Genomic DNA, 22,462 nt, shown 5'->3' on the forward strand with positions numbered 1-22,462 from the left:
TCTTTTCTCCAGCCAAGTCTAAATCCGAGATTATATTTTTTTCCTGTGGCCTTTCTTGAGAGAATAAAACTGACCAATGCAAAGATATTTCTATGTCATGACCAGCTTGATGGCTTCCGCTGGGTGTTATATACAGCCACACAGTGGGCTGCGAGCGAATGAGTTTCTGTGTCTTTATCAAACACAAAATCAAACAGACTGAGAGACTGAGGTCAGGGTCTGTGAATGAAGCAGAGGAAGCAGCAGCAAGAAAAAACATCTGGATGCAAGGAAATAAAAGGCCTGTTTTGTAGACTTTACAAAAAAACAAACAAAAAAAGGGCTGGATGTTGATCTCAGTGACCCTGAGCTAAATCCAGAGTGACCCCACTGATGTCAATGGAGCCAGTGCCAGGTTCTGCCCTCACTGAATTCAGAGTGACACCACCTGAGTCGGGGACACATGGGGTAAATTTGGAATGTAACGGAGTCAGGGCTGGAGTCTGATCTTACAGTAATTAGGAAATCCAGATTGCTTTGAAAGGGGTAATTATTAGAACCATAAAACAACCAGTGAGGGGCCATATTTATTCTCTCTCAAAGATTTCAGATCAAACAGAATCCTGACAACAAGAAGTGAGGAGATTAGTTGCCTCCCCGATTAGTCAATGCAGCAAAAGCCCCAGAGATCCAAAAGTCCTGCTGGTGCTTTTCCCACCCAAATATCTCACTGCTTTCTAAGCAGAAGGGAGAACAGGCCACAGGCCACATTCCCGTCAATGGATCGTCTCCTCTTGGGTTACAGAAACGAGAGCTTCTGCACGTTGCTCTGGTCAGCAGATCTGGCATTCTAAGACCCGCAGGAGTGCAGAAATGTGTCTCTTCCCCGATCACAACTGGCCCTTTAAGACAAGTGATGTCATATCATCCTGCCAATCCAGGAATCGAATAGGCCGAATACTTTAAAAGGCTGTACGCTCACTGGTTAACGGTACAGCGATGCCACTGAGATGCCCCCCATTAATTATCGACGCTGCGTCAGGGGTTGACGTTCAACCAGTCATGGACGTCAACTGGCTGAACGCTTTCAGGGACTGTGCATGTATTGGTTAATGGTGCACCGCAGAGATGACATCACAGGTTAAAGGTCAATGCTCATGTAGACATGAGGGATCTGATTGGCTAAACCGTTTCAGAGGCAGTAGGTTTGTTGGCTAACGGTACAGATGTCGGAAGTAACACAGGTTGAAGTTCCCAGAAGGGACCCCATCTGGTTAATCCAATTGGTAACATGGTTTTAGAGTTATTGATTAGTCACTGGAGGTTAAATGTCAGGCTTCATGTAGACACACCATCCCAGCAATCCAAATAGCTGAATGATCATAGAGGCTACTGATCATGAAAGGTTAAAGGTCAAAGTTTATGAAGGTGCACCATCCAAGCAATCCCAGTAGCTGAACAATAGGGGCTGTTGATCCCAAGAGTTCAAAGGTCAAGGTTCATATAGGTGCGGAGGTCACGCTCCCAGGCCTTTGCTTTGGCCTCTCTGCGACGGGCCTCTCTCTTCCCCACTGTAGCTGCCCGTTCCATCCTAGGCTGCTGCTCCTTGGGCCACGCCACGGCACTGGGGTCATTGGCGTTGAAGTGGGTGACCTTGGGCCGGAGATCACTATGGAAACCCAGGCCCTTCTGGTCCCTCTTGAGGATGGTCTGGACGGGGAATTTACGGCCGGTGCCCTCAGGCCCCAGCCCGGCCTCGCAGTCCCAGCCCCTCTTGACCATGAGCTGGAAGCCGACGTTGCTCTCGGGAATGTGGTAGCGAGTTGGAGGGAGCGGGTCGCGCCGGTTGAAGAGGTGGGCTGTGGAGCGTTCGTGGAGCTCCACGCTGTCTTCGCTGTAATGTGTCTGGCACACGGTGCAGTATTTCCTCTCCGCTGGAGTCCTTCTACTGGGGAGACAATGAGGTCAGTGGTCTCCAGGATGAGCATATCGGTTGACTAAGGGAGGTGGGGAATGGGATATGCTGCTTTTCCTCTTTAGGGGTCGCTGGTTCCCATCCAGCCCCAAGCTGGGGGAACTGGCTGGTTCAGGCATGAGGGGAATGAGACATGGGGTCTTTCCTCTCTAGAGGGTGCTGGCTGCGATCCAGCCCAGGGTGGGGAGACTAGCTGGATGCAGGGCAGGGGAACAGAAGACTCACCTGGCCATCCTCTCCTCTGGCTGAGCTGTTTCACGCTCCTGAAGGATCCTCACCACGTCCTGGTGCCCGGCTTCCTCGGCTAGATCCACTGCGTCCCGCCCCTGCGACTCGCACACTCCCACCCATGCGGCTCCCCGGGTCAGCAGGTACCTCACGGCTTCCCCCTGGCCTGCGTAAGCAGCACACATCACCGCTGTCCAGTAGTAACCGTCCCGGTAGTTCACATCACACCCCTCCTTCTCCAGCAGCCGCCGCAGGGTTCCCATGTCACCTTCCTGGGCCGATCTCAGCAGGAGGTTCCCCCTACGAGGGTCCGTCTGCCCTGGCTGGGGGATGGGTGGCTCAAGCACCCTGGGGCGCCTCAGTGGAGCCTTGCGTTTCCGTGGGAGGCTGGAGCTCTCGCTCGAGGTCAGGAGACTCTCGTAGAAGCTCCGGGCTTCCTCGCCCTCCCCGTCCCCCTCCTTTTCCCGGCGGTTGGCAGGAGAGCCGATCTGTTTCCGGAGGTGCCCATCCTTCCAGCAGTCCGATTGCTCCCGGGCACGGGTGAAGGTGATGAGCTTGGGGCCGTGGTTCATGGTGGGCGGTGGAGACGGGGGATGGAGGTGGGTCACTGGGTGGGATCAACCTGTTGGGGGCAGGAACAAAGTCAGCAAATGAAGGGCACTGAGTGGTGAGCCTCATAGGGGGCACTAGCGTCCTTGGGGGAACAGAGGACAGGGCCATGGGCGTGGGGGCAGGTCTGGCTCTTGGGGGGTGGGAGATGGGCCCAGGTCCCTGGGGGAAGGGTGGGGGGCAGGGGTCTCTGGGGGTCAGGGCAATGTCTTTACAGGGGTGGGGCTGGGGCAGGGGCCCTAGGGGATGGAGCTGGAGCGAGGTCCCTGGGGGCTAAGTTAGGGCCATAGGAGAGGGCAGGGAGAGGGGCAGGCCGCGGTCCCTGGGCTCTGGTCCGGGGCCCTGGTGGTGAGGGGGAGGAGTGGGGTGGGGCCCTAGGGGGCAGAGGGAAGGGCTGGGACCCTGAGGGGTGGGGCTAGGCCCGGGGGGGCAGGGTTAGGTCCCCAGGGGCGGGGCTGGGGTCCTGGGGGGAGGGGTTAAGTGTCTGGGGGCAGGACTGTGACCCTGTGGGGCGGGGCCGTGACCCTGGGGGCGGGGCCTAGGCCCTGTGGGGGCGGGGCTAACAGAGGGGAGGCAGGGAGAGGCGCTGTGACCCTGAGGGCGGGGCCTGGCCCTGAGGGGCGGGGCTGGAACCCGGCCTTGGCCTTGGCCCAACTCCCGCTCCCCTTGGCCTTCACCCAGAAACCTCCGGGGCCCCACTCACCATAGAGACGCCGGAGGCCGGGGCAGCGCGCCACCACCCAGGCGAAGAGGTGACGCATGCGCATTAGAAGGCGCCGGGGCGCTGGAGGCGCACGCGCGTTAGAGGCCGCCGCGGCAGTGGCGCCTGCGGGCCGACGTCGGTCGGAGAGCAGCGAGCAACCGCCGGGTTCTGCTCCAGACATGCGCAATGGGGACCGGGAAGCAGCGCGGGATTTGGATGCGCATGCTCAATAGGGAAGGAGGCTCGGACGCGTCCTCCTTCGGGCTAGTTACTCTGGACAACGAATAGCGATCGGCACGCATGCGTATTAAACGCCCCCCCGAAGTGGCGACTGCCCATGCGCACGGCGCAGCGGGGGGAGGGGAGAGAGAAGCAGATTTTGCGCATGCGCACTCAGGAATAAGCCCTGTCAGTGTCTAGACGCATGCGCACTGGAACGCAGAGCAACCGAGGGAATGGGCGCACGTGCCCTCCACTGGGGAGGGAACCGAAACTGAAATCAGGCGCATGCGCACATGCCGCTACCAACTACCCCTCTTAAGCCTCCTAACAGCCACTGCCTGGCAGCGCGAGGCGCCTGAACGCCACTCGCGGCGACCGTTTACCTAATTTGCATATTTCCCAGCAGGCCTTTTACTTAAATCTGCTCCCCCAAATAGCGTCATTTTTCTCCGTTCAATGAGAAAATTAACTCCAAAAATTAAAAATGTTACCTGGCAGTAAGTACGTGACGGCAGCCAACTATCACTGCAGTGACTCGGCGTTATGTATCTCACCCTAACCCGACATATCATCGACATGTGCCTAGGCGCTACGGTCTAATTAACATATCAGCAGTAATCCTTAGGGGAGTAGTTAGGGGACAGTAGGAGATGCTGGGTGCTAATTAACATCCTGGCGGCGGATGAGCCTAACGGGCGCCATGGAGTACAGCCGAGCCAGCAACCGGCGGAGCAGCAGCAGCGTCAGAGACGGTAAACTAAGGCGAGGGGTTCAGGAGGCCACGCCCACTAGTCGTGGCGACCACGCCCCTATGGGGTGCAGGCCACGCCTCTTTGGACAGGCCCACGCACCCCAGTAGAGGACACACCTTTATGTGCATGCCTTTAAGAGAGGCCACGCCCCTCTGTGATTAGGCCACGCCCATTTCGGATGGCTCCCCGTCCCACCCTGCTCTGACCCAGTGCCAGGACAGAACCCCCGAGTCCGGGCTCCCCTCCCCCCACGTCTCTGTCTCTAGTTCTCTGGTCTCCTGTTCTTATGAGCCTCAGTGGGACACCTCCCATGATGCTCCACGCCCCTTCCCCAGGGTCCCCCCCTTCTCTGCCCCTCCTCTGAGCTCTGTAGTTTCACAGTGTCCAACCCCCCATTCACTGCAGTCAGGTCCAGGCAGCTACAGGACTACAATTCCCATGGTGCCTTGCGGCTACATCACCTGATGGTGCCCCCCCTCCCGCACACTTTGTATCATGGCGGTTGTAGTTTGAGTCCAAAGCCCCATTCAAACTAATGGAGCTCAGGGAGCGCAGGCACTACAACTCCCATCATGCCTTGCGGCACACCCCGCGTCACTCATACCCCCTACCTGCAATGGGGAGCGGTGTAGTTCTCGGGGACCCAGCTGCCCATGGAACTCTACGAGGCCCATGCAACCCGTGGACTACAAGTCCCATGCTGCCTTGCGGCACCGCCCCCGCACCCGGGCTTTCCCATTTGCCCCGCGCCCGGGGATGTAGTTCCGCGGAGCCCCGCTGCCCAGTCATCCAAAGGAACCTAGGGTCGCTGGAGAACTACGTCTCCCGCCATGCCCCGCGGTCTCCCATCATTCCTCCCCCGCCACGTGTCTTCCCGCTTTGCATTGTGGGAGCGGCAGTTTCCGGGTGGCCCTGCTCCCGTCTTCTCCTATGGGGCCCCTCCGGCTGTAAAACTACATCCCCCGTGATGCCCCGCGCGCCGGCGCGTCTGCGCGCTGGGGGACAAGCGGGGCGAGCGGGGCCTGTGCGCGTTGGGCACCGCTTGCTGCTGCTGAACGGGAGCTGAGACCCCGGGGGTGAGTGGGGCGCGGCCCCCCCGTGCAAAGGGGGCGGGAGCGGGGGCGGGGAGGATCTGCCCCTAATGCCCGGGGGGGAGGGAGCTGACCCTCCAGGGGGGGAGGGGGGGTTGCACCCAATGCACCACGGGGGGGTTTACCCCTCACCCCCCCGTGCAAAGGGGGCGGGGGAGGGGAGGATCTGCCCCTAATGCCCGGGGGGAGGGAGCTGACCCTCCAGTGGGGAGGGGGGGGTTGCACCCAATGCACCACGGGGGGGTTTACCCCTCACCCCCCCGTGCAAAGGGGGCGGGGGAGGGGAGGATCTGCCCCTAATGCCCGTGGGGGGGGAGCTGACCCTCCAGTGGGGGAGGGGAGGTTGCACCCAATGCACTGCGGGGGGGATTTACCCTTGAACCCCCCGTGCGAAGGGGACAGGGGAGGGGAGGATCTGCCCCTAATGCCCGGGGGGGGAGGGAGCTGACCCTCCAGTGGGGAGGGGGGGTTGCACCCAATGCACCACGGGGGGGGGGTTACCCCTCACCCCCCCGTGCAAAGGGGGCGGGGGAGGGGAGGATCTGCCCCTAATGCCAAGGGGGGGAGGGAGCTGACCCTCCAGTGGGGGAGGGAGGGTTGCACCCAATGCACCACGGGGGGGTTTACCCCTCACCCCCCCGTGCAAAGGGGGCGGGGGAGGGGAGGATCTGCTCCTAATGCCCGGGGGGGGAGGGAGCTGACCCTCCAGTGGGGGAGGGAGGTTTGCACCCAATGCACCGCGGGGGGGTTTACCCTTCACCCCCCCGTGCAAAGGGGGCGGGGGAGGGGAGGATCTGCCCCTAATGCCCGGGGGGGAGGGAGCTGACCCTCCAGTGGGGGAGGGGGGGTTGCACCCAATGCACCACGGGGGGGTTTACCCCTCACCCCCCCCGTGCAAAGGGGGCGGGGGAGGGGAGGATCTGCCCCTAATGCCAAGGGGGGGAGGGAGCTGACCCTCCAGTGGGGAGGGGGGTTTGCACCCAATGCACCGCGGGGGGGATTTACCCCTGAACCCCCCGTGCAGTGGGGGGGGGTGCACCGGGGGAAGGGCTGTTCACCCCCCCATCTCTGGAGGGGGAGGGCTGGGGTCACTTACCCCCAGTGCCTTGATTCCCCCCTCCCCCAGTGCAATGCAGAAGGTGGGGGGAGGGTCATGGAGGGGGCTGGGTTTCACTCTGCTGCACAGCCAGGGGGACCCCCTTGTCCAGGGGTGGATGGTTCAGGGAGCACCCCCCCCCCCCGTGTGGCTGGGAATGGGGAACCCCAGCCTGAGGGTGAAAGAGGCAGGGCTGCCCCCTCGTTCCTGGGCCAGTGGTAATTTCCTCTGTTGATCCAGGGGGTCAGAGGGAGGTGTATAATTGACCCCTGTGCCCCACCCCAGAGCCAGCTGCATCTCAGCGCCGGGTAAGGGGTCCCTGTATAACCAACCCCCTTCCCTTCCCCAGAGCCAGCTGCATCTCCGTAAGAGCCAAGGGGTCCCTGTATAACTGGCCCAGCCCAGAACCAGCTGTGTCTTGGGGCCAGGCAAGGGTTCCCCATAAACTGACTCCTCTTGTGCCCCACCTCAGAGCTAGCCACATCTTAGTGCTGGGCGAGGGGTTCCTGTATAACTAGCCCCTGGCCCCACCCCAGAGGGGGTTCATCGCAGCACGGCTGGGAGACATCGTACTGTCTGTGCTGGGAGCTTGCGTGAGTGTTGGCTTGTGGGGCTGCAGGCTGGGCCCCCCACCCCCCACGCTCATCACACAAGTGAGCAGGGCTTTGGCGCAGGCTGCGCTGATGGTGCCTCTCTCTGCAGAGGACGGGAAGATGAGCAGCTCCGAGGAAGTGTCCTGGATTTCCTGGTTCTGTGGCCTGCGTGGAAATGAATTCTTCTGTGAGGTGAGCGGCGGGGCTGGGAGCCAGGACTCCTGGGTTCTGTCCCCGGCCCTGGCAGAGGAGGGGGCTGGGAGCCAGGACTCCTGGGTTCTGTCCCCGGCCCTGGCAGAGGAGGGGGCTGGGAGCCAGGACTCCTGGGTTCTGTCCCCGGCCCTGGCAGAGGAGGGGGCTGGGAGCCAGGACTCCTGGGTTCTGTCCCCGGCTCTAGGAGGGGAGGGGGCTGGGATCCAGGACTCCTGGGTTCTGTCCCCAGCCCTGGCAGAGGAGGGGGCTTGGAGCCAGGACTCCTGGGTTCTGTCCCCAGCCCTGGCAGAGGAGGGGGCTGGGAGCCAGGACTCCTGGGTTCTGTCCCCGGCCCTGGGAGAGGAGGGGGCTGGGAGCCAGGACTCCTGGGTTCTGTCCCCGGCCCTGGCAGAGGAGGGGGCTGGGAGCCAGGACTCCTGGGTTCTGTCCCCGGCCCTGGCAGAGGAGGGGGCTGGGAGCCAGGACTCCTGGGTTCTGTCCCCGGCCCTGGCAGAGGAGGGGGCTGGGAGCCAGGACTCCTGGGTTCTGTCCCCGGCCCTGGGAGAGGAGGGGGCTGGGAGCCAGGACTCCTGGGTTCTGTCCCTGGCTCTGGGAGGGGAGGGGGCTGGGATCCAGGACTCCTGGGTTCTGTCCTCAGCCCTGGGAGAGGAGGGGGCTGGGAGCCAGAACTCCTGGGTTCTCTCCTGACTGTGGAAGGGGAGTCTAGTGGCCGGGGGGGCGGGGAGGGCGGTGCACCCGGACTCTTGGGTTCTCAGCCCGGTTCTCTCCCCCCAGGTGGATGAGGATTACATCCAGGACAAGTTTAACCTGACGGGGCTGAATGAGCAGGTCCCCCATTATCGCCAGGCGCTCGACATGATCCTCGACTTGGAGCCAGGTGCCGGGGGGTCCCAGGGCTGGCAGGGGGAGGGGTCCCCGTCTGAGCCCTCTGGCCCCATCAGCTCCCTGCTCGCTTTGTGTGTGGTCTTTGTCGCCTTCCTTGTGGGCAGGGGCCCTGCCACTGTCCCCCATCCTACCGAATGGGCCAGGCCTGAGCCTGGCATGCTTGGCAACTGCCCTTCGTACAACTGACGGGCCAGGCTGCGTGTGGCATGTTTGTGTGTGTGGAAGGGTATGTGTGTGCATTCTTGCACAAGCATGGAGGATGGGGGGTTGTATTGCATGTGTGTGTCGCACCACCATGGAGGACAGGATTGTATGTTTATCGCAGAGTTGTGTGTCTCGCACAAGTGTGAAGGATGGGTGTGAGTGTTGCACAGCGACTGTGCGTGTCTTGCACAAGTGTGGAGGAGGGGTGTGTAAGGGTCCATTACATGGTTGTTTACACATGGCACACCTGACTCTGAGCCCCTTGTCCCCTCTTGCACAACTGTGAGGCCCTGAATTGTATGTGCCTGCCCTTTGCACGACAACAAGGGTCTGACTTGTGTGTAGCTGCCACTTCAAGGAGCCCCAGCTTGTGCCTGTCACACTGGGGGCAAGCACAACGGAGGGCTCATCATGACCCCTTGACGGGGCAGTGGCTGCACTCGCACCTGGCCAGTTGTGTGAAAGCGGCCTGGGTGTCTCAGCCATGCGACAGGCTGGGCTCAGGGATGTCCATTGCCCGAATCGCTGGGACTGGGGGCCACCCTGTCCTGCCTCTTCCTTCCATTGGAATATGGCCATATAAAAGCCAGTACGACTAGGAATAAAGACCGCCGGCCAACGGGGGTCCCGGGGGAGAATCAGCTGAACGGAAGCTCCCCGCACAACGCGGGTGAATGTGAGGCTGGGATGGAGTTTCGTACGGGATAGCTGAGTGGTTTGAGCATTGCCCTGCTAAACCCAGGGGTGTGAGTTCAGCCCTTGAGGGGGCCACTTAGGGATCTGGGGCAAAAATCAGTACTTGGGGCAGCTAGTGAAGGCAGGGGGCTGGACTCAATGGCCTTTCAAGGTCCCTTCCAGTTCTAGGAGATGGTATAGCTCCATATATTCAAAAAATAAAAAAATAACAAGATTTGAAGGCAGGAGAGTCGTCGATTCAATGACTGCAGGGCTCAAAGGGACCATGGTGCTCAGCTCACCTGCCCTCCCCGATCATGCAATGATTCCTAGCCCCGATCTGTTAGAAAAACAGCCCGTCTTGATTGCAGAATGGCTGGCGATGGAGAATCTCCCGTGACCCTAGATCTTGTGCCAGTGGTTCATTATGCTCCCTGGAACGAATTTATGCCAGATACAAACAGGAATCACGAGGTTCTTGTCCCTCTGGTACGACCGCTGCTAGGATCCTGGTCTGGTTCTGGTGGCCGCAATTCCAGAAGGAGGGTGATCAATTGGCGAGGGGCTGGCGAAGAGCCATGAGAATGCATGAAGGACTGGAAAACAGAGATTCCAGGAGCTCACTCTGAGCTTTAAAGCCCCCCGCAGGAATATTTTTTTTAATCTCACCCTGACTTGCAATACCTACTCCCACCTGCTCCCGCATTGGTTCTTGCCTTTTTATCCCAGTTCCACGTGGAAAAACCTTAGATCCCGCAAATCCTGCGAGCAAGACAGATTTCCCCCTTGCTACCAAAACCAAAAAACCCCACGGTCATTTAATATATATATTCAAACACAATTTTTACCTCTAAAAGAATAAAACAAATTGTGATTGTCATGTTAAAAAAAAAAACAAAAAAAACTTTAACTCCTTTTATAACAGACCTCAAATCTTTCTATCCGTCACTTAAATTTAAATGTTAAAACCTTTAATTAAATGTTCAAACCTTTATTTAAAAAAACACCACACTTGCTTTACGCTGCTGAAGTTCTGTTGACAAACTGTTGTCGTGTGTAGATCGCACAGCGTGTCAAACCAAACTGCGCCACATTTTTGCCGTAAGCACATTTTTTTAATGCTTATAAAAAGTAAGTTTTTAACACCACTTTAGCACTGTTTTTAGACTGTTGAAATATGCGATTCAAGTTATTTCTATGTCGGGATTATTATGGTTTTTTGAAAAACATTTACGAGGAAAACTGCCCCCGCGCTAGTGTGTGTGATCGAAATAAATCTTAAAAAGAGGCACAACCTAAATAGCTAAATGTGCGTTTTTGTTTGCCTGCAAATTTCCACGGTCTCGTATTTTTGTCTATCCAGTCCTCCTGCAATTAAGTCCATTTATGCCGCTCCTGCTGTTATGGCAGCGGGTCCTGCGGGATCCCAGCCCCGCTCTGCTTCGCAGAGGGAAGGCGAAGAGGTGACTTGATCCTGTCTGGATGTGCCCCCGCGAAGGGTAGATTTGGCAGTGGGCTCTCTGATCTAGCAGACGGGACCCCATGGGTGGGGGCGGACGGACACTAGATGAATTCAGGGGGGAAGTAACGTGCACGTTGTTAGCACTGAGGAGGGTTAAGCAGCAGCACAGTTTGCGAAGGGTCGGGGTGGATGTACGGTCGCTGGCGATGTTAAATCCAAGGGGGCTGGTTTTTCTCTCCGATCGGCCGGAGGAATTAATTCCCGGCAGTTGTTATGGTCTGTGGTAGGAGCTCAGACTGTACAGTTGCCCTGGCCCCAGTGATCCCGTCAGGTGGGGGGTGACCCTGAGTGCCCGGCATTCCCTGCCCCCTAGCTCTGTGGGGTCCCCTCCTCCTGTCTCTCACACGCAGCCCCTTTCCTTGCAGACGAGGAGCTGGAGGACAACCCCAACCAGAGCGACCTGATCGAACAGGCGGCGGAGATGCTGTACGGGCTGATCCACGCCCGGTACATCCTCACCAACCGCGGCATCGCCCAGATGGTGAGTGCCAGCCCCCTGCCCCCCTGAGCCAGCTAGTTCCCTGCCTGGGGCTGGATGGGAGCTGGCGCCCCCTAGAGGGGACAGGCCCCTGCCCCATTCATGCCCCCCTGAGCCAGCCAGTCCCTGCCCTGGGACCACATGGGAACCAGCGCCCCTCAGAAGGGACAGGCCCCTGCCCTATTCCCTGCCCCCCCTGAGCCAGCCAGTCCCTGCCCTGGGACCACATGGGAGCCAGCGCCCCTCAGAAGGGACAGGCCCCTGCCCTATTCCCTGCCCCCCCTGAGCCAGCCAGTCCCTGCCCTGGGGCCAGGTGGGAGCTGGCTCTCCCTAGAGGAGGGAAGTCCCATTCCCAGCCTGGGGTCTCATCCTTTCTCTCTCCTTCCCAGCTTGAGAAGTACCAGCAGGGAGACTTCGGCTACTGTCCTCGTGTCTATTGTGAAAACCAGCCCATGCTGCCCATTGGTAAGTGCAGGAGGGGAGTGGGGCCTAGTGGTTAGAGCGGGAGTGGGGGGGCTGGGATCCAGGACTCCTGATTTCTCTCTCTGTTTTGGGAGGGGAGTGGGGTCTCATGGTTAGAGCTGGGAGATGGAGGTGGGGGTGGGAAGGGGGCTGCGAAGCAGGACTCTTGGGTTCTCCCACCTCTCTCTCCCCCCAGGCCTGTCTGACATCCCCGGCGAGGCCATGGTGAAGCTCTACTGCCCCAAGTGCATGGACGTCTATACCCCCAAGTCCTCCCGCCACCACCACACGGACGGCGCCTACTTTGGGACAGGCTTCCCCCACATGCTCTTCATGGTGCACCCCGAGTACAGGCCCAAGCGGCCAGCCAATCAGTTCGTCCCCAGGTGAGCTGCTGCCATTGGCCGGAGCGGAGTCCGGTTCCGGTGGGGCAGTGAATCCAGCTCCGCGTTTTGACCCCTTCCTGATGGGCTGGAGCCCAAGTCTGTTCTGGGGGAGCCAGCTCCACTTCTTCCCTCCCCCCGCTGGCTAATGGACTCTGGATCCACCTCCAGCTCTTCCATCTCCCCTGGAGAGCTGTATCTGGCAGCCCATTCCAGTGGACCCATCCAGGTCTTCCATCCATCCCCCTGGGGACCTGGCCCCTCCCTCCTGCCCCACATGGGGCAGTGCCCAGAGTCCATTCCAGCTGGGCACCTGGCTCCGGCTCCGGTTTTCTCCTCCCTCTCCCATTGTGGCTGCAGCTGGACTCCGTTCCAGGGGGCATATGGGAATCTGGTTCCGTGTCTGCCTTCTCCTATGCAGAAACCAGGGCTGCAGCTAGAGTCCATGCCGGTGTGCACAAATACTCCAGTTCCGGTTCTTCCTCCTCCTACAGATGAGTGTTCACTCTGGAACCTACTGATGTCCCCACAAACACCTGCTTCATAGAAATCCCTAGTGCCTGTGGGGGGCTTGTGGGCATGGCTGGGGCTTCTGTAACCCCCACCACTCACTCCCCAATGTTAACCCCTTCCTCTCCTTTTGGTAGGCTCTACGGCTTTAAGATCCACCCCATGGCATATCAGCTGCAGCTGCAGGCCGCCAGCAACTTCAAGAGCCCTGTCAAAACCATCCGCTGATCCTGCACCCGACTGCCTGGGTCCCCATCTCCTAAGCCAGCCCCTTTCCCTCTCCTGTTTCTCCCTGGGACAGGGCCACCTTGGTTTGATTTTTTTGGGGGTCCCCTTGGACTGGTCTGAGTCCCCTCCATCCCTGCTTCCCTCTTACCGAGTCTGATTTTAGTTGCCTTTGGTGCGTTGTTTAAATTAATATTTCCTTCTCAGAAAAAACACACATAAAACTCAGAAAAAATTCAGAAGTATTTTGTCTCTTTTCAAAAATAAATTGAGGAAGATTAGGCTCTCATCTGTGAAAGTGGGGTCTGGTGGGCTAGAGCGGGGGTGGGGGCTGAGAGCCAGGACTCCTGGGTTCTATACCACCTCTGGGAGGGGAGTGGGGGCTAGTGGTTAGAGCGGGGGGGGGGCTGGGAGCCAGGACTCCTGGGTTCTGCCCATAACCCATCTCAGGACCTGGCCCTGCAGCTGTTCGCTGGCCCCAGCCTGCTCGCTCTGTCTGCTGTTCGTCCATTGGGCCTATGCCTGGCTGGTCTCACCCTTAGCCTGACTCTTTCTGCAGAGTCCAGGGGCTGTTTGAAAACCCTGGGGGTGGGTGGTGTGGGGGGCCTGCCCCCTCAGCTAAGGGTGAGGAGCTACTGAGCAGTGGGGACAAGGGAAGAGAAAATGTGTGGGGGTGAGCTTGGGGCTTGTCGTGAAGGGGGGGACAGAGCAGAGACCCCCCCCATGCTCTGCCCTGAGGCAGGACCATGCCAGGGACTGGAAATAGACCCCATGCTCCCAGGTCTCCCCTGCCTCCTGGGGGGCCCTATTGGCTCTCTCAGAGGAGGCTGGCAAGGTGATCTTGGGGCTGGGGTGTGCCAGGTTGAGGCAGGGTGGGAGAGAGGTGCCAGGTTCTCCCTGTGCCACAGAAGGGGCTGGGGCTTGGGGATGCGGGATGCACCAGTGCCCACAGCTCTGCAGAGGGGCTGCTAGCCCCATGGCACCAGCAGGAGGCCAGGGTGGCCCACCAGCATCCTTCACCCACCTCAGGCAGCAGCAGGTCCTGCTTCTGTGGGTCAGGGCAGGACATGAGGACAGGGTGAAGCTCACATGGGTAGAGCTGGTTCCTGGATGTGGTTTGGGGGCAGCTGGTGGGGCAGGCTCTCCATGCTAAGGGCAGGCAGGGAGTGGCCTCCCACAGGGCCCTGCCAGGCAGCTGCTGGGTGAGTGGTGTCTGCACAGGGCCCGCTGGGAGGTCTGAGCCCCTGGCTGTCCAGTGCCCACTTCATGGGGAAGGGAGGGGACACTTTCTATGGGGCTCCCTGTGTTTCAGCCCCTGCCCCATCCCTCCCCTGGCAACTGGGTGAGTCCTGCTGTTTCCCATGCAAACAGACTCCTGCACCCCCTGCTAGCCCAGTCCCAGCTCCCCCTGGCCCCATAGCTCCAGTGGGGCCCCTCCTGGATCCAGCCAAACTGACCTCAAGGAAAGGGGGTAGTGGTGGGCCTCTCTCTGTAGTAACCACTGGACCACATGGGGTTTGGCTCCTAGCCTCTCCCTGTCCCACTCTACTAACCCCACTCCCCTCCCAGAGCCAGGAGAGAACCCAGGAGTCCTGGCTCCCAGCCCCTCCTGCTCTAACCCACCAGCCCCCACTGCCCTCCCAGAGCTGGTGAGAGAACTGAGGAATCCTGGTTCCCAGCCCCTCCTCCTTTCCCAGAGCTGGGGGGAGAACTGAGGAGTCCTGGCTCCCAGCCCCTCCTCCTTTCCCAGAGCTGGGGGGAGAACCGAGGAGTCCTGGCTCCCAGCCCCACCCACACTGCTCTAACTGCAGAACAGCAGATCCTGGGACACTTGTCCCTTATCACAGTAGTTTTGTGCCCTAGATGTTCTTGAGCCAGGGATGGAAGTTGGGGGCTGGGAACACTGCTGCCTGTGGGACATGTAAGGCTAGGGAAGAGAGGAGGTGGGGAGATAGAGGCATCTGTGGGGGTGGGAGAACCAGAAAGGGGGATGGGTCCAATTTGGGGATCCCCCAGATCCCACCATCTGCAGAAATGTAGGGATCCCCACTCCATGAGTGAACCCAGAGACACCAGCAGCAGGGACTCTCGGGCCATTTATTAAGGGAAGTCCGGGCGCCACCTCAGAGAACGCCGTGTGGATCTCCGGGGCAAAGTTTCAACTCCCGGGTTAGTTCCCTCTTGGGATGTTGGAGATCTCCAGTACTAGGAGTCACACCAGCAGAGCTACGGCCCATTCACACCCGCTGGGGACCCTGTCTAAGCCCACCACCGGGAAGACCCCACCAATGGAAAGACACACCAAATCCACATCAAGTTGACAGATATTCAAGCTTTATTCGAGGGCCCTGACTGACACCCAGGTAGCCTGGCAAATGCTAAAACCAAAAAGCAAGTTTACATGGGGTTAAGATCCATTGCAGCAGAAGTAGATGCTCATTTGGGGTATGTCCCATGTTCACCCAGGGAAGCACTTACAGCTACCAGACTCCATCCCAAAGAGATGGAAGATAGCGGCTAAGATAGAGGTTGCTGGAGGGCTACAGAGATGACTAGACTGGTGTAAATCAGGATTAACCCCATTTTTGTGGAAACAAGGTCAGAATCCAGTCCTGAAAAGGCACCACTTGAGGGTAGGGCTGAATCCTGACCTAGGACCCCAGCACGAATCCAGAGAAAGTCCCACCAGCGTCAGTGGAAGCAATCCTTAAGTCACATCAACGTGAGAGTCGCTCTGGTTCACTCACTGAGAAGGTCAAACTCCACCCACACCAGCAAAGCTCGGAGCAGAATCCGGGTCATTGCCTGTACCCCCAAGACTCCTTAGAATTATACCCAGTATCTCTCGCCCATGAACGTCTTCCACAATGGAGCAACAATGGTTTCCGCTATCTGGGGGAAGGGGAATCTGGGATGTTTGCTTGAGTCTCTTCCACAATTAACCCCTTTTGTGCATTGTACTTGGCTTGTCGAAGATCTAACCCCCTGCCCCGTAGTTAATACATCTTTTTCACCATCTCCAAGAGCGGCCCAGCCGGGATGTAGTTGACCATCTCTGCCACGGTCTTCACGATGTTCCTGCTGAAGACTCTGGCCACACAAGTGTCCCACCGGGGCATCTTGATGTTGTACTGGACTTGCCCATCCACATGGAAGATGGATATTTCATTCTCCTGTGTGCCGGACACGAAGACCAGCACCGTGGTCTCACTTTGGATGGTCATCCTGGCGTTCTGCTGGACACACAGCGGCTCCTGGGAGAACTCGCTCAGCGCTAGATTGAAACAGGCCTTGAGCTCCTCGGTCAGCCGCTTCCGGGACTCCAGACGTCTCCGGACCTGGAGAAGCCGCTCGAGGCTCAGGGGTTCTGGGAGGGTGGATTTAACCACACACCCACCCATGGGTCATCCCCTGGGACTTGATCACAGGAGACTAATACAATCTACAAAGGAAGGAAATTTGGGGTTAGTTCTCTGGAGACCTGGGTTTACACCCTTCCCCTCTGTCACAAGTGGGATGAGTTTTCATTTGGTCTCAGCCTAGTTTGGTTAATAGACCTAGTTGAAATAAACTCGGCATGGAGTCAAACATCTTGTGACATGAATGCTGCTGAGTTCAACATCATTTATGGTCTCCACTTAGAGGAGTCTGGTGGGTGTGAGAGTGGGTGGGGGCTGGGAGCCAGGACTCCTGGTTTCTACCCCCAGCTCTGGGAAGGGATGGGGGCTGGGAGCCAGGACTCCTGGGTTCTATCCCTGGGCCTTCCACTGACTTGATAAGTGTCCCATTTTACAGATGGAGAAATGGAGGCACAGAGGGGGAGGGAAGATATCTGACAAAGGTGGCTGTTTAAGATCTCCCAAGGGAAGGCACCACTGTGTAGTCTTTAAGTCACCACCCTTGAGACTTCCAAGTGGCTCAGAACCTGGTGACTAGGGGTGGGATTGAAATGGTTTTCCCATCCCAGAAACATTAGAGATGTCAAGAAAAATTCGCTATTCTGCCCTTAATACTGAGGTGATCCCTTTCCGAGTCCTCTGTGCAAAACCAGAAAGGCACCCGGTATGGACCCACCCCCTTATTTTGACCAAAAATTCTATCAGCCCAAGGAATCTTCCAAACAAAGCTGTCTGTGACCCTGCCCCCTCCTGACAGAAAGTTTCAGTTTCGACTAACTTTTGGGGGGCAAATTCCCAGCCCATTTTGCTCCCTGCCCCTCCCCTTCCCATACTGCTGGGGCATGGGGGGTTAAAGTCCTTCTCCAGCTACATGGAAGAAAGCTACTGGCTCCTCTCCTAGGTAGAGTTTCTCCAAGGTCACTAAAGGTTACATCTACACTGCAGTGCCAACCTGCTGCATCAAATTGGAGTGCCTGGGTCGATTCGCTTGGGCTCGGAGCTACGTGTGTGTAGACATTAGGGCTCGGGCTAGAGACAGGCCCACCCCACAGGGTTTGAGCCCAGGTCTAGCACAAGCCAGAACATCTACACTGCAATTTTATAGCCCCCAGCCTAAGCCCCTGACAGCTGACCCAGGCGCTTTCATTGCTGCGTAGACATACCCATGTTCAGATACTGCCCCTCCACTCCAGGCTGTTCGTGCTCAGCCAGAACCCCAGAACTTTCCCCATTATTCCCATACACTCTTCTTTGCCACTTAGCCTGAAACCGGGGGTCAGATCCTGCCCCACACCCTCGGGATCAGCCCCCCCTTTAACCAGGGGATTTACCTAGATTAACAGAGACTCAGGGCATGGACTGTCTCTGCACAGCACATTAGGTCCTGCAAGCTGAGATGGGAAGAGAACCCAGGAGTCTTGGCTCCCAGCCCCCCCTGCTCTAACCCACCAGCCCCAACTCTCCTCCCAGAGGGGAGGAGAGAACTCAGGAGTCCTAGCCGTAAGCCCTACCATAATACACCTGTCTGCAGCAATCCCTCTGTTAGAGCACTCCCCAGACATGTTTATCTTACAGCAGTAGGTTCCACAGGTTATTAAAGACACTCATTGAGACACATTGGAAAGTTAAACCATTCCTAGGAAAAAACTAAAAGTTCCAAGGGTTAAATAACAGGAACAAGGCTATAAAGACCCCCTCTAACTCCCCAAATCCTAGTCCCTGTTTAACCACTTACCAGGTCAGGGGACTCTCCTGTGTTTTCCAGCCAAAAGAAAGACCAGAGAGCACATACTCCTCCAGCCACACAACTACACACAGAGTATTATAAAGCAACCAACCACACTTGTGTCCTTTTTATAAGCAAGTAGCTCCCAAGGCAGGCTGGGAGTTGGGAGCTAGGAATGCTGGGAATTGTAGTTTCTTCACTAGTTTGCAAAAGACTCCATTTCTGATTGGCCAGGGAACGAAATGGGGCTGGGCCCTAGACACCATCTCTCTAATAGTTGGTCTTTTCTGCTTTTCCCTATCTGGGATATGAGCTCCGCTGTGATTGGCCCAGCCCACCCAGACAGCTGGAGCTCAAGGTGTCCCTGGCCACACCCCTCTCCTATCTGATTGGTCAGTTCTTTAGGGCTTGGGATGCCTGATTGGTGGCAAGGGGGGGGTATCCCAGCTATTTAAAGCTCAGGGTTGGGCTAAGCCCTCATGGTAGCTGGAGCTGGCTGTGGAGTTGTGGTGTCTCTAGAGTAGCTGTAATGGAGTGTGTGAGTTGGGGGGTAGAGGGGTATTAAGGCTGGTTCTTGGGGGATAGGATGGGAGCTGTGGGGGAGATTGGTAGCTATGTGGGGTAGGAGGCCTGGTAGCAGGGGATTGCTGGGTACTAGGGGTATCTTTAATTTCTCGGCTTGGGGGGAAGGTTGACCCCTAGTCCTGTTTCCCCATCTGTATGGGGGAGTTGAGTCTATTTCCTGGTAGCTGAGCCCCACCTGGTAACTTTGAAGCTGTGAGGTCCCTGAGGTTGGGGGAGGGCGATGGGATCTTCTAGGGCTGAGAGGGTCATGGGGGGGCAGATGTAGTGGGATGGGGGGGGTGTCACAGGTTTGTCACCTGCATCTGTGTGAAATTCATATTCTTTGTCTGCTCCCCATCTAGTGTCCCCTAGAGGGAACAGGCCCCATTCCTAGCCCCCTGAGACAACTGGTCCTTGCCCTGGGGTCAGTGGGAGCTGGTGCCCCCTAGAAGGGAAAGGTCCCAGTCCCTGCTGCACCCTGTCCCCAAACCAGTCCCTGCCCTAGGGCTGGGCTGGGACCTGTGCCCCATTCCCTGCCCCCTGTGGGGAGGGGTGGTGGGTGTGTTCCTGGGGGGGTGCTCACCTCTTCCCCTTCCCCACCCCCAGGGGATGGTTCTGACCCACTTGAAGGTCCAGCCTGGCGAATGTATTGCAGTGAAGGGGACGGTGCCACCAGATGCCAAGAGGTGAGTCTGGGCCCATGGGTGTGGGGATGGTTAAGTTGATCCCTGGGGTTAATGCTGGGGTCCCCCAGCAGCACAGTGGGGGAGTCTCTGGACCCAGGATGGGGCTCAGCCCCCCAAGGGGGCAGCATCTCCCTGCAGGCCCCTCAGCCCCTGGGTCTGCATCATCTCAGCCCCCTGAATCCTCCAGGGACCCCCTGCCTCAGCTCTGACCCCCTTCAGGGGTAACTGTGGGGATGGGGTGTGTGTGCTGGGGGGCTGGTCTCACCAGGACTGATGTCTGAGGGGTCTATGACCCCACTTCTCTGTGGGGCTGGCTCTCAGCCCCCTGCATAGGGTGAGCTCAGTGGGACAGAGCCCCACAGATTGGGGGCACTGGGCTGCAGGGGGACTGGAGCTGGTGTTGGCCCTGTGATGCTCCTCTCCACCCTGGGCAGGGGCTGGAGGGCAGCAGAGAGGATGCTGGGAAATCTGGGCCATAGGCTGGTGCATTGTGGGAAGATCTCAGGTGATGCCCACAGGTGACCCTGCTGCTGAGGATGCTGGGAAACTTTCCCACAAGGCAGCAGGGCTGTGGCTTTAGCCCAGGGGATTCTGGGAAACTTGCCCATGATCCAGAGTCTGTGGGGGTGACAGCAGGGGATGCTGGGGGAATTCCCATGGTGCAATGCAGGGGCTCCATGATGCAGTGCTATCCCAGAGGATGCTGGGAAGCTTTCCACAATGCACCAGTGCCATAAATTGAGCAGAGGGAATTATGGGAGATTCTCCCATGGTGCAGTGCAGCAGAGGGTGATGGGGAATTTCCCATGATGCCCTGTGTGGCAGGGGTGGCTGGTGGCTTCCCACAATGCAAAGCAAGTGGCTGCCCCTGTTTGTGGGGGGGGCCTGGAGTGGGATTCCCTGCTGGCCCCTAGGGAAGCTGCCTGGCCCAGGCAGGGGGTCCCAGCCTGTCTTTCCCCTCCAGCTTTGCCCTGAACATGGGTCGGGCTGGCTCAGACCTGGCCCTTCACTTCAACCCCCGATTCGAGAGCCACGGGGACACCTGCATCATCATCTGCAACTCGCTGCAGGGCGGGGAGTGGGGGCAGGAGCAGCGGGAGCCGGACTTCCCCTTCCAGCAGGGGCAGGATGCCAAGGTGAGGGGGCACTGCCTGGGGAAGATCCCAGCTCCACCCCTGTGGGGTGGACTGATCTGGGGGGTGAATCGTGAGCTGCCCTCTGGGGGAGAGCACAGCCAGCTTCTCTCCTAGCTGGGGTGGGGTGCAGGGCACTGTCTGGGGGATGATCACAGCTCCCATTCCTGATGTGAGATGGGCAGGGCACTGTGGGGTGGGGTAGATCTCTCTCTAAGGGCAGCCTTCTCCCATTTCTGGGGGACTGTGGGGAAGATCGCAGCTCCCCTTTGCTGGGATCAGCTGAATGAGGGGGAAGGGGGCAGGGCACTGTGTGGGGAAGACCACAGCTACCCCATCTCCAGCAGAGGAGTCTAATGCTAGTGGGGATGTCTCCAGTCCTGGCTGGGCTGGGGGGGAGGTGTAAGGTTGGGATGGTATTTAACCCTGGGGGGGGGTGCAGGTGTCTCTGGCTCCACCCCCTCACCCTCTGGGCCCTCCCCAGATCTGCATCTCCTTCGATGACCAGGAGCTGACGCTGGCCCTGCCGGGGGAGCAACAGCTCAAGTTCCCCAACAGGCTGGGGCTGGAGGCCATCGAATTCTTCTCTGTGGAGGGAGACTTCAGGGTTAAGTCCATCAAGTTCAAGTAGCTCCACCCCTTCCCTGCTGGCTCCTCCTCTTCCTTGCTGGCTCCACCCACTCCTTGGGGGGTTAAAACCTACCAATAAACATGAATCTGTTCATCACCCTGTGCTGTCCCTGGGCTCGTTATTCACCCAGCACAGCCTGGGAGTTGGGATTGGGGACCTGGCCCAGGGGAGCTGGCTGGGCAGGCAGGGGTGCTAGACCAGCGTGTGTGTAGGGGGGTGGGGGATTCTCCTTTGGGGACATGGATCCCTCTGGGACTTGTACAGGGGATGGGGGAACCTAGGGGTTTAATACTAGAAGATGTCTAGTGATTGGGAGCCAGGACTCCTGGGTTCCACCCCCAGCTCTGGGAGGGGAAACAACTCCCTGGAGGGAGAGGACAGGATGTGTTGCCCCATTTTCACCTTCTCTCCCACTTTGCGTATTTCTTGCCCTTCTCATTGTCTAGTAGCTGCATGAAGAGAGATGTCCCATTTCCCCCTTACTCTAGAGCCAGCTGCTGGGCCCCATCCTGGGGCCAGATTACAGCCAGGCCACTTAGAGGGGAACAGGCCCCCATGTCCCATTGCCTAAACCAGCTGGGGTCAGTAGGCCTAGAGAAGTCCATAGACACTGCATGCGGGGTCTGCAAATAGTATTTGGGGGTGGGGGAACCTCACTGCTCACCTGCATTCAGAGCAGAGGCATGGGAACTGGGGGTGTCACATCCCCCCCACACATGTGCCTTCCATTTGGCCCTGGTGCTGATGGGGTGGAGCAGAGCTGTGGTATCTCCTTGGCTAGCTGCTGCCTGCTCAGGGAGCCCATGGCTGTGAGGCCACCTCCTAAGGCTATGGCAGGGGCATGGGAGCAAATATCTTCTGCAGGGATGCTGGAATTTTTGGTTGGGGGGCCCAACCCAGACAGACTAGGTCATCTGCTGAGGAGAGCCTGGAGGTGGTGCTTCCTCCCAAGCTCTCAAATGTTTGCAGGGTGCAGAGGAACATTTGGGGGGGAGCAGGGAGCTTGGTCAATTTGGAATGAATCCATTTCAGAATGAAAGTCTCTGGGTGAACTAGCACTGTCTGCACGGCTGCTTTTGTTGGTGAAACTTGCGCTGGTGAGGGGTGTTCCCCCATGTGACCAGCGTAACATTTTACTGATAAATGGGCTGGTGTAGACATAACCTTAGTAAATGCTGATTAACTTTTCTGGATGGCCCCCGGTAGACAAGCCCTGAGTTAAATGCACTCAGGCCTCCTCAGGGGAAGATTGTAAATAGTTTTTATTATGAAATAAGCCCCCAGAAAAACCTTTAAATAAAGGAGAAATAATTTAAGGGTTTTACACCAGCACAGAGGGAATATTCCACATCCACAAGCCATGCACAATACCCTAATGCTTTCATTGTCTCTATCCCAACACTCCATTCCATGGGCAAACAACCACACGTGGACGAGCCTGGGGCTTGAACTATTACCAGGCATCCCTGAAACTAGTCCCCCAGGAGTTAGTGTTTTCTGCGGCTGGTTACTCGGCCTC

The 22,462-nt window shown here is 58.1% G+C and overlaps 3 protein-coding genes across 7 annotated transcripts; 2 read left to right on the forward strand and 1 right to left on the reverse strand.

The window, feature by feature from the left end:
- Positions 1–553: 553 nt before the first annotated feature.
- GPANK1 (G-patch domain and ankyrin repeats 1) lies at positions 554–4,292 on the reverse strand. 3 transcript variants are annotated; one of them, XM_030547925.1, is made up of 3 exons: positions 4,208–4,292; positions 2,180–2,804; positions 554–1,927 (listed from the first exon to the last, which is right to left on the reverse strand). In XM_030547925.1, exons 2-3 carry the CDS (start codon positions 2,752–2,754, stop codon positions 1,465–1,467), a joined length of 1,038 nt encoding a protein of 345 aa, XP_030403785.1. In that variant the 5' UTR covers positions 2,755–2,804; positions 4,208–4,292; the 3' UTR covers positions 554–1,464. The 3 variants fall into 3 exon arrangements, with proteins under 3 accessions (XP_030403785.1, XP_030403786.1, XP_030403784.1); XM_030547926.1 differs by lacking the exon at positions 4,208–4,292 and adding an exon at positions 3,495–3,787 and having other exon boundaries at positions 554–1,924; XM_030547924.1 differs by lacking the exon at positions 4,208–4,292 and adding an exon at positions 3,495–3,787.
- Positions 4,293–4,329: 37 nt separating this feature from the next.
- CSNK2B (casein kinase 2 beta) lies at positions 4,330–13,047 on the forward strand. Of its 2 annotated transcripts, none has more exons than XM_030547928.1 (7): positions 4,330–4,468; positions 7,358–7,440; positions 8,236–8,338; positions 11,113–11,228; positions 11,615–11,690; positions 11,884–12,073; positions 12,718–13,047. In XM_030547928.1, the coding sequence occupies exons 1-7, from the start codon at positions 4,399–4,401 to the stop codon at positions 12,806–12,808; spliced, it is 729 nt and encodes a 242-aa protein (XP_030403788.1). In that variant the 5' UTR covers positions 4,330–4,398; the 3' UTR covers positions 12,809–13,047. The 2 variants fall into 2 exon arrangements, with proteins under 2 accessions (XP_030403788.1, XP_030403789.1); XM_030547929.1 differs by lacking the exon at positions 4,330–4,468 and adding an exon at positions 5,434–5,544.
- A 5,261-nt stretch (positions 13,048–18,308) lies between these two features.
- LOC115643943 (galectin-1-like) lies at positions 18,309–21,009 on the forward strand. Of its 2 annotated transcripts, none has more exons than XM_030547962.1 (4): positions 18,309–18,467; positions 19,100–19,179; positions 20,144–20,315; positions 20,797–21,009. In XM_030547962.1, the coding sequence occupies exons 1-4, from the start codon at positions 18,459–18,461 to the stop codon at positions 20,941–20,943; spliced, it is 408 nt and encodes a 135-aa protein (XP_030403822.1). In that variant the 5' UTR covers positions 18,309–18,458; the 3' UTR covers positions 20,944–21,009. The 2 variants fall into 2 exon arrangements, with proteins under 2 accessions (XP_030403822.1, XP_030403823.1); XM_030547963.1 differs by having other exon boundaries at positions 18,309–18,455.
- Positions 21,010–22,462: the final 1,453 nt, after the last annotated feature.

This window comes from Gopherus evgoodei, unplaced genomic scaffold, assembly GCF_007399415.2.
Source record: "Gopherus evgoodei ecotype Sinaloan lineage unplaced genomic scaffold, rGopEvg1_v1.p scaffold_78_arrow_ctg1, whole genome shotgun sequence".
NCBI classification, from domain to species: domain Eukaryota; kingdom Metazoa; phylum Chordata; order Testudines; family Testudinidae; genus Gopherus; species Gopherus evgoodei.

Coding starts and splice junctions, on each gene's coding strand:
- GPANK1 (XM_030547925.1), bottom strand. CDS start 2,754: ATGAACCACGGCCCCAAGCTCATCACCTTCACCCGTGCCCGGGAGCAA. Junction 1,928..2,179: donor CCAGAGGAGAGGATGGCCAG/GTGAGTCTTCTG, acceptor TTGTCTCCCCAG/TAGAAGGACTCCAGCGGAGA.
- LOC115643943 (XM_030547962.1), top strand. Junction 19,180..20,143: donor GTGCCACCAGATGCCAAGAG/GTGAGTCTGGGC, acceptor TTTCCCCTCCAG/CTTTGCCCTGAACATGGGTC. Junction 20,316..20,796: donor AGCAGGGGCAGGATGCCAAG/GTGAGGGGGCAC, acceptor GGCCCTCCCCAG/ATCTGCATCTCCTTCGATGA.
- CSNK2B (XM_030547928.1), top strand. CDS start 4,399: ATGAGCCTAACGGGCGCCATGGAGTACAGCCGAGCCAGCAACCGGCGG. Junction 11,229..11,614: donor ACCGCGGCATCGCCCAGATG/GTGAGTGCCAGC, acceptor TCTCCTTCCCAG/CTTGAGAAGTACCAGCAGGG. Junction 11,691..11,883: donor CCAGCCCATGCTGCCCATTG/GTAAGTGCAGGA, acceptor CTCTCCCCCCAG/GCCTGTCTGACATCCCCGGC.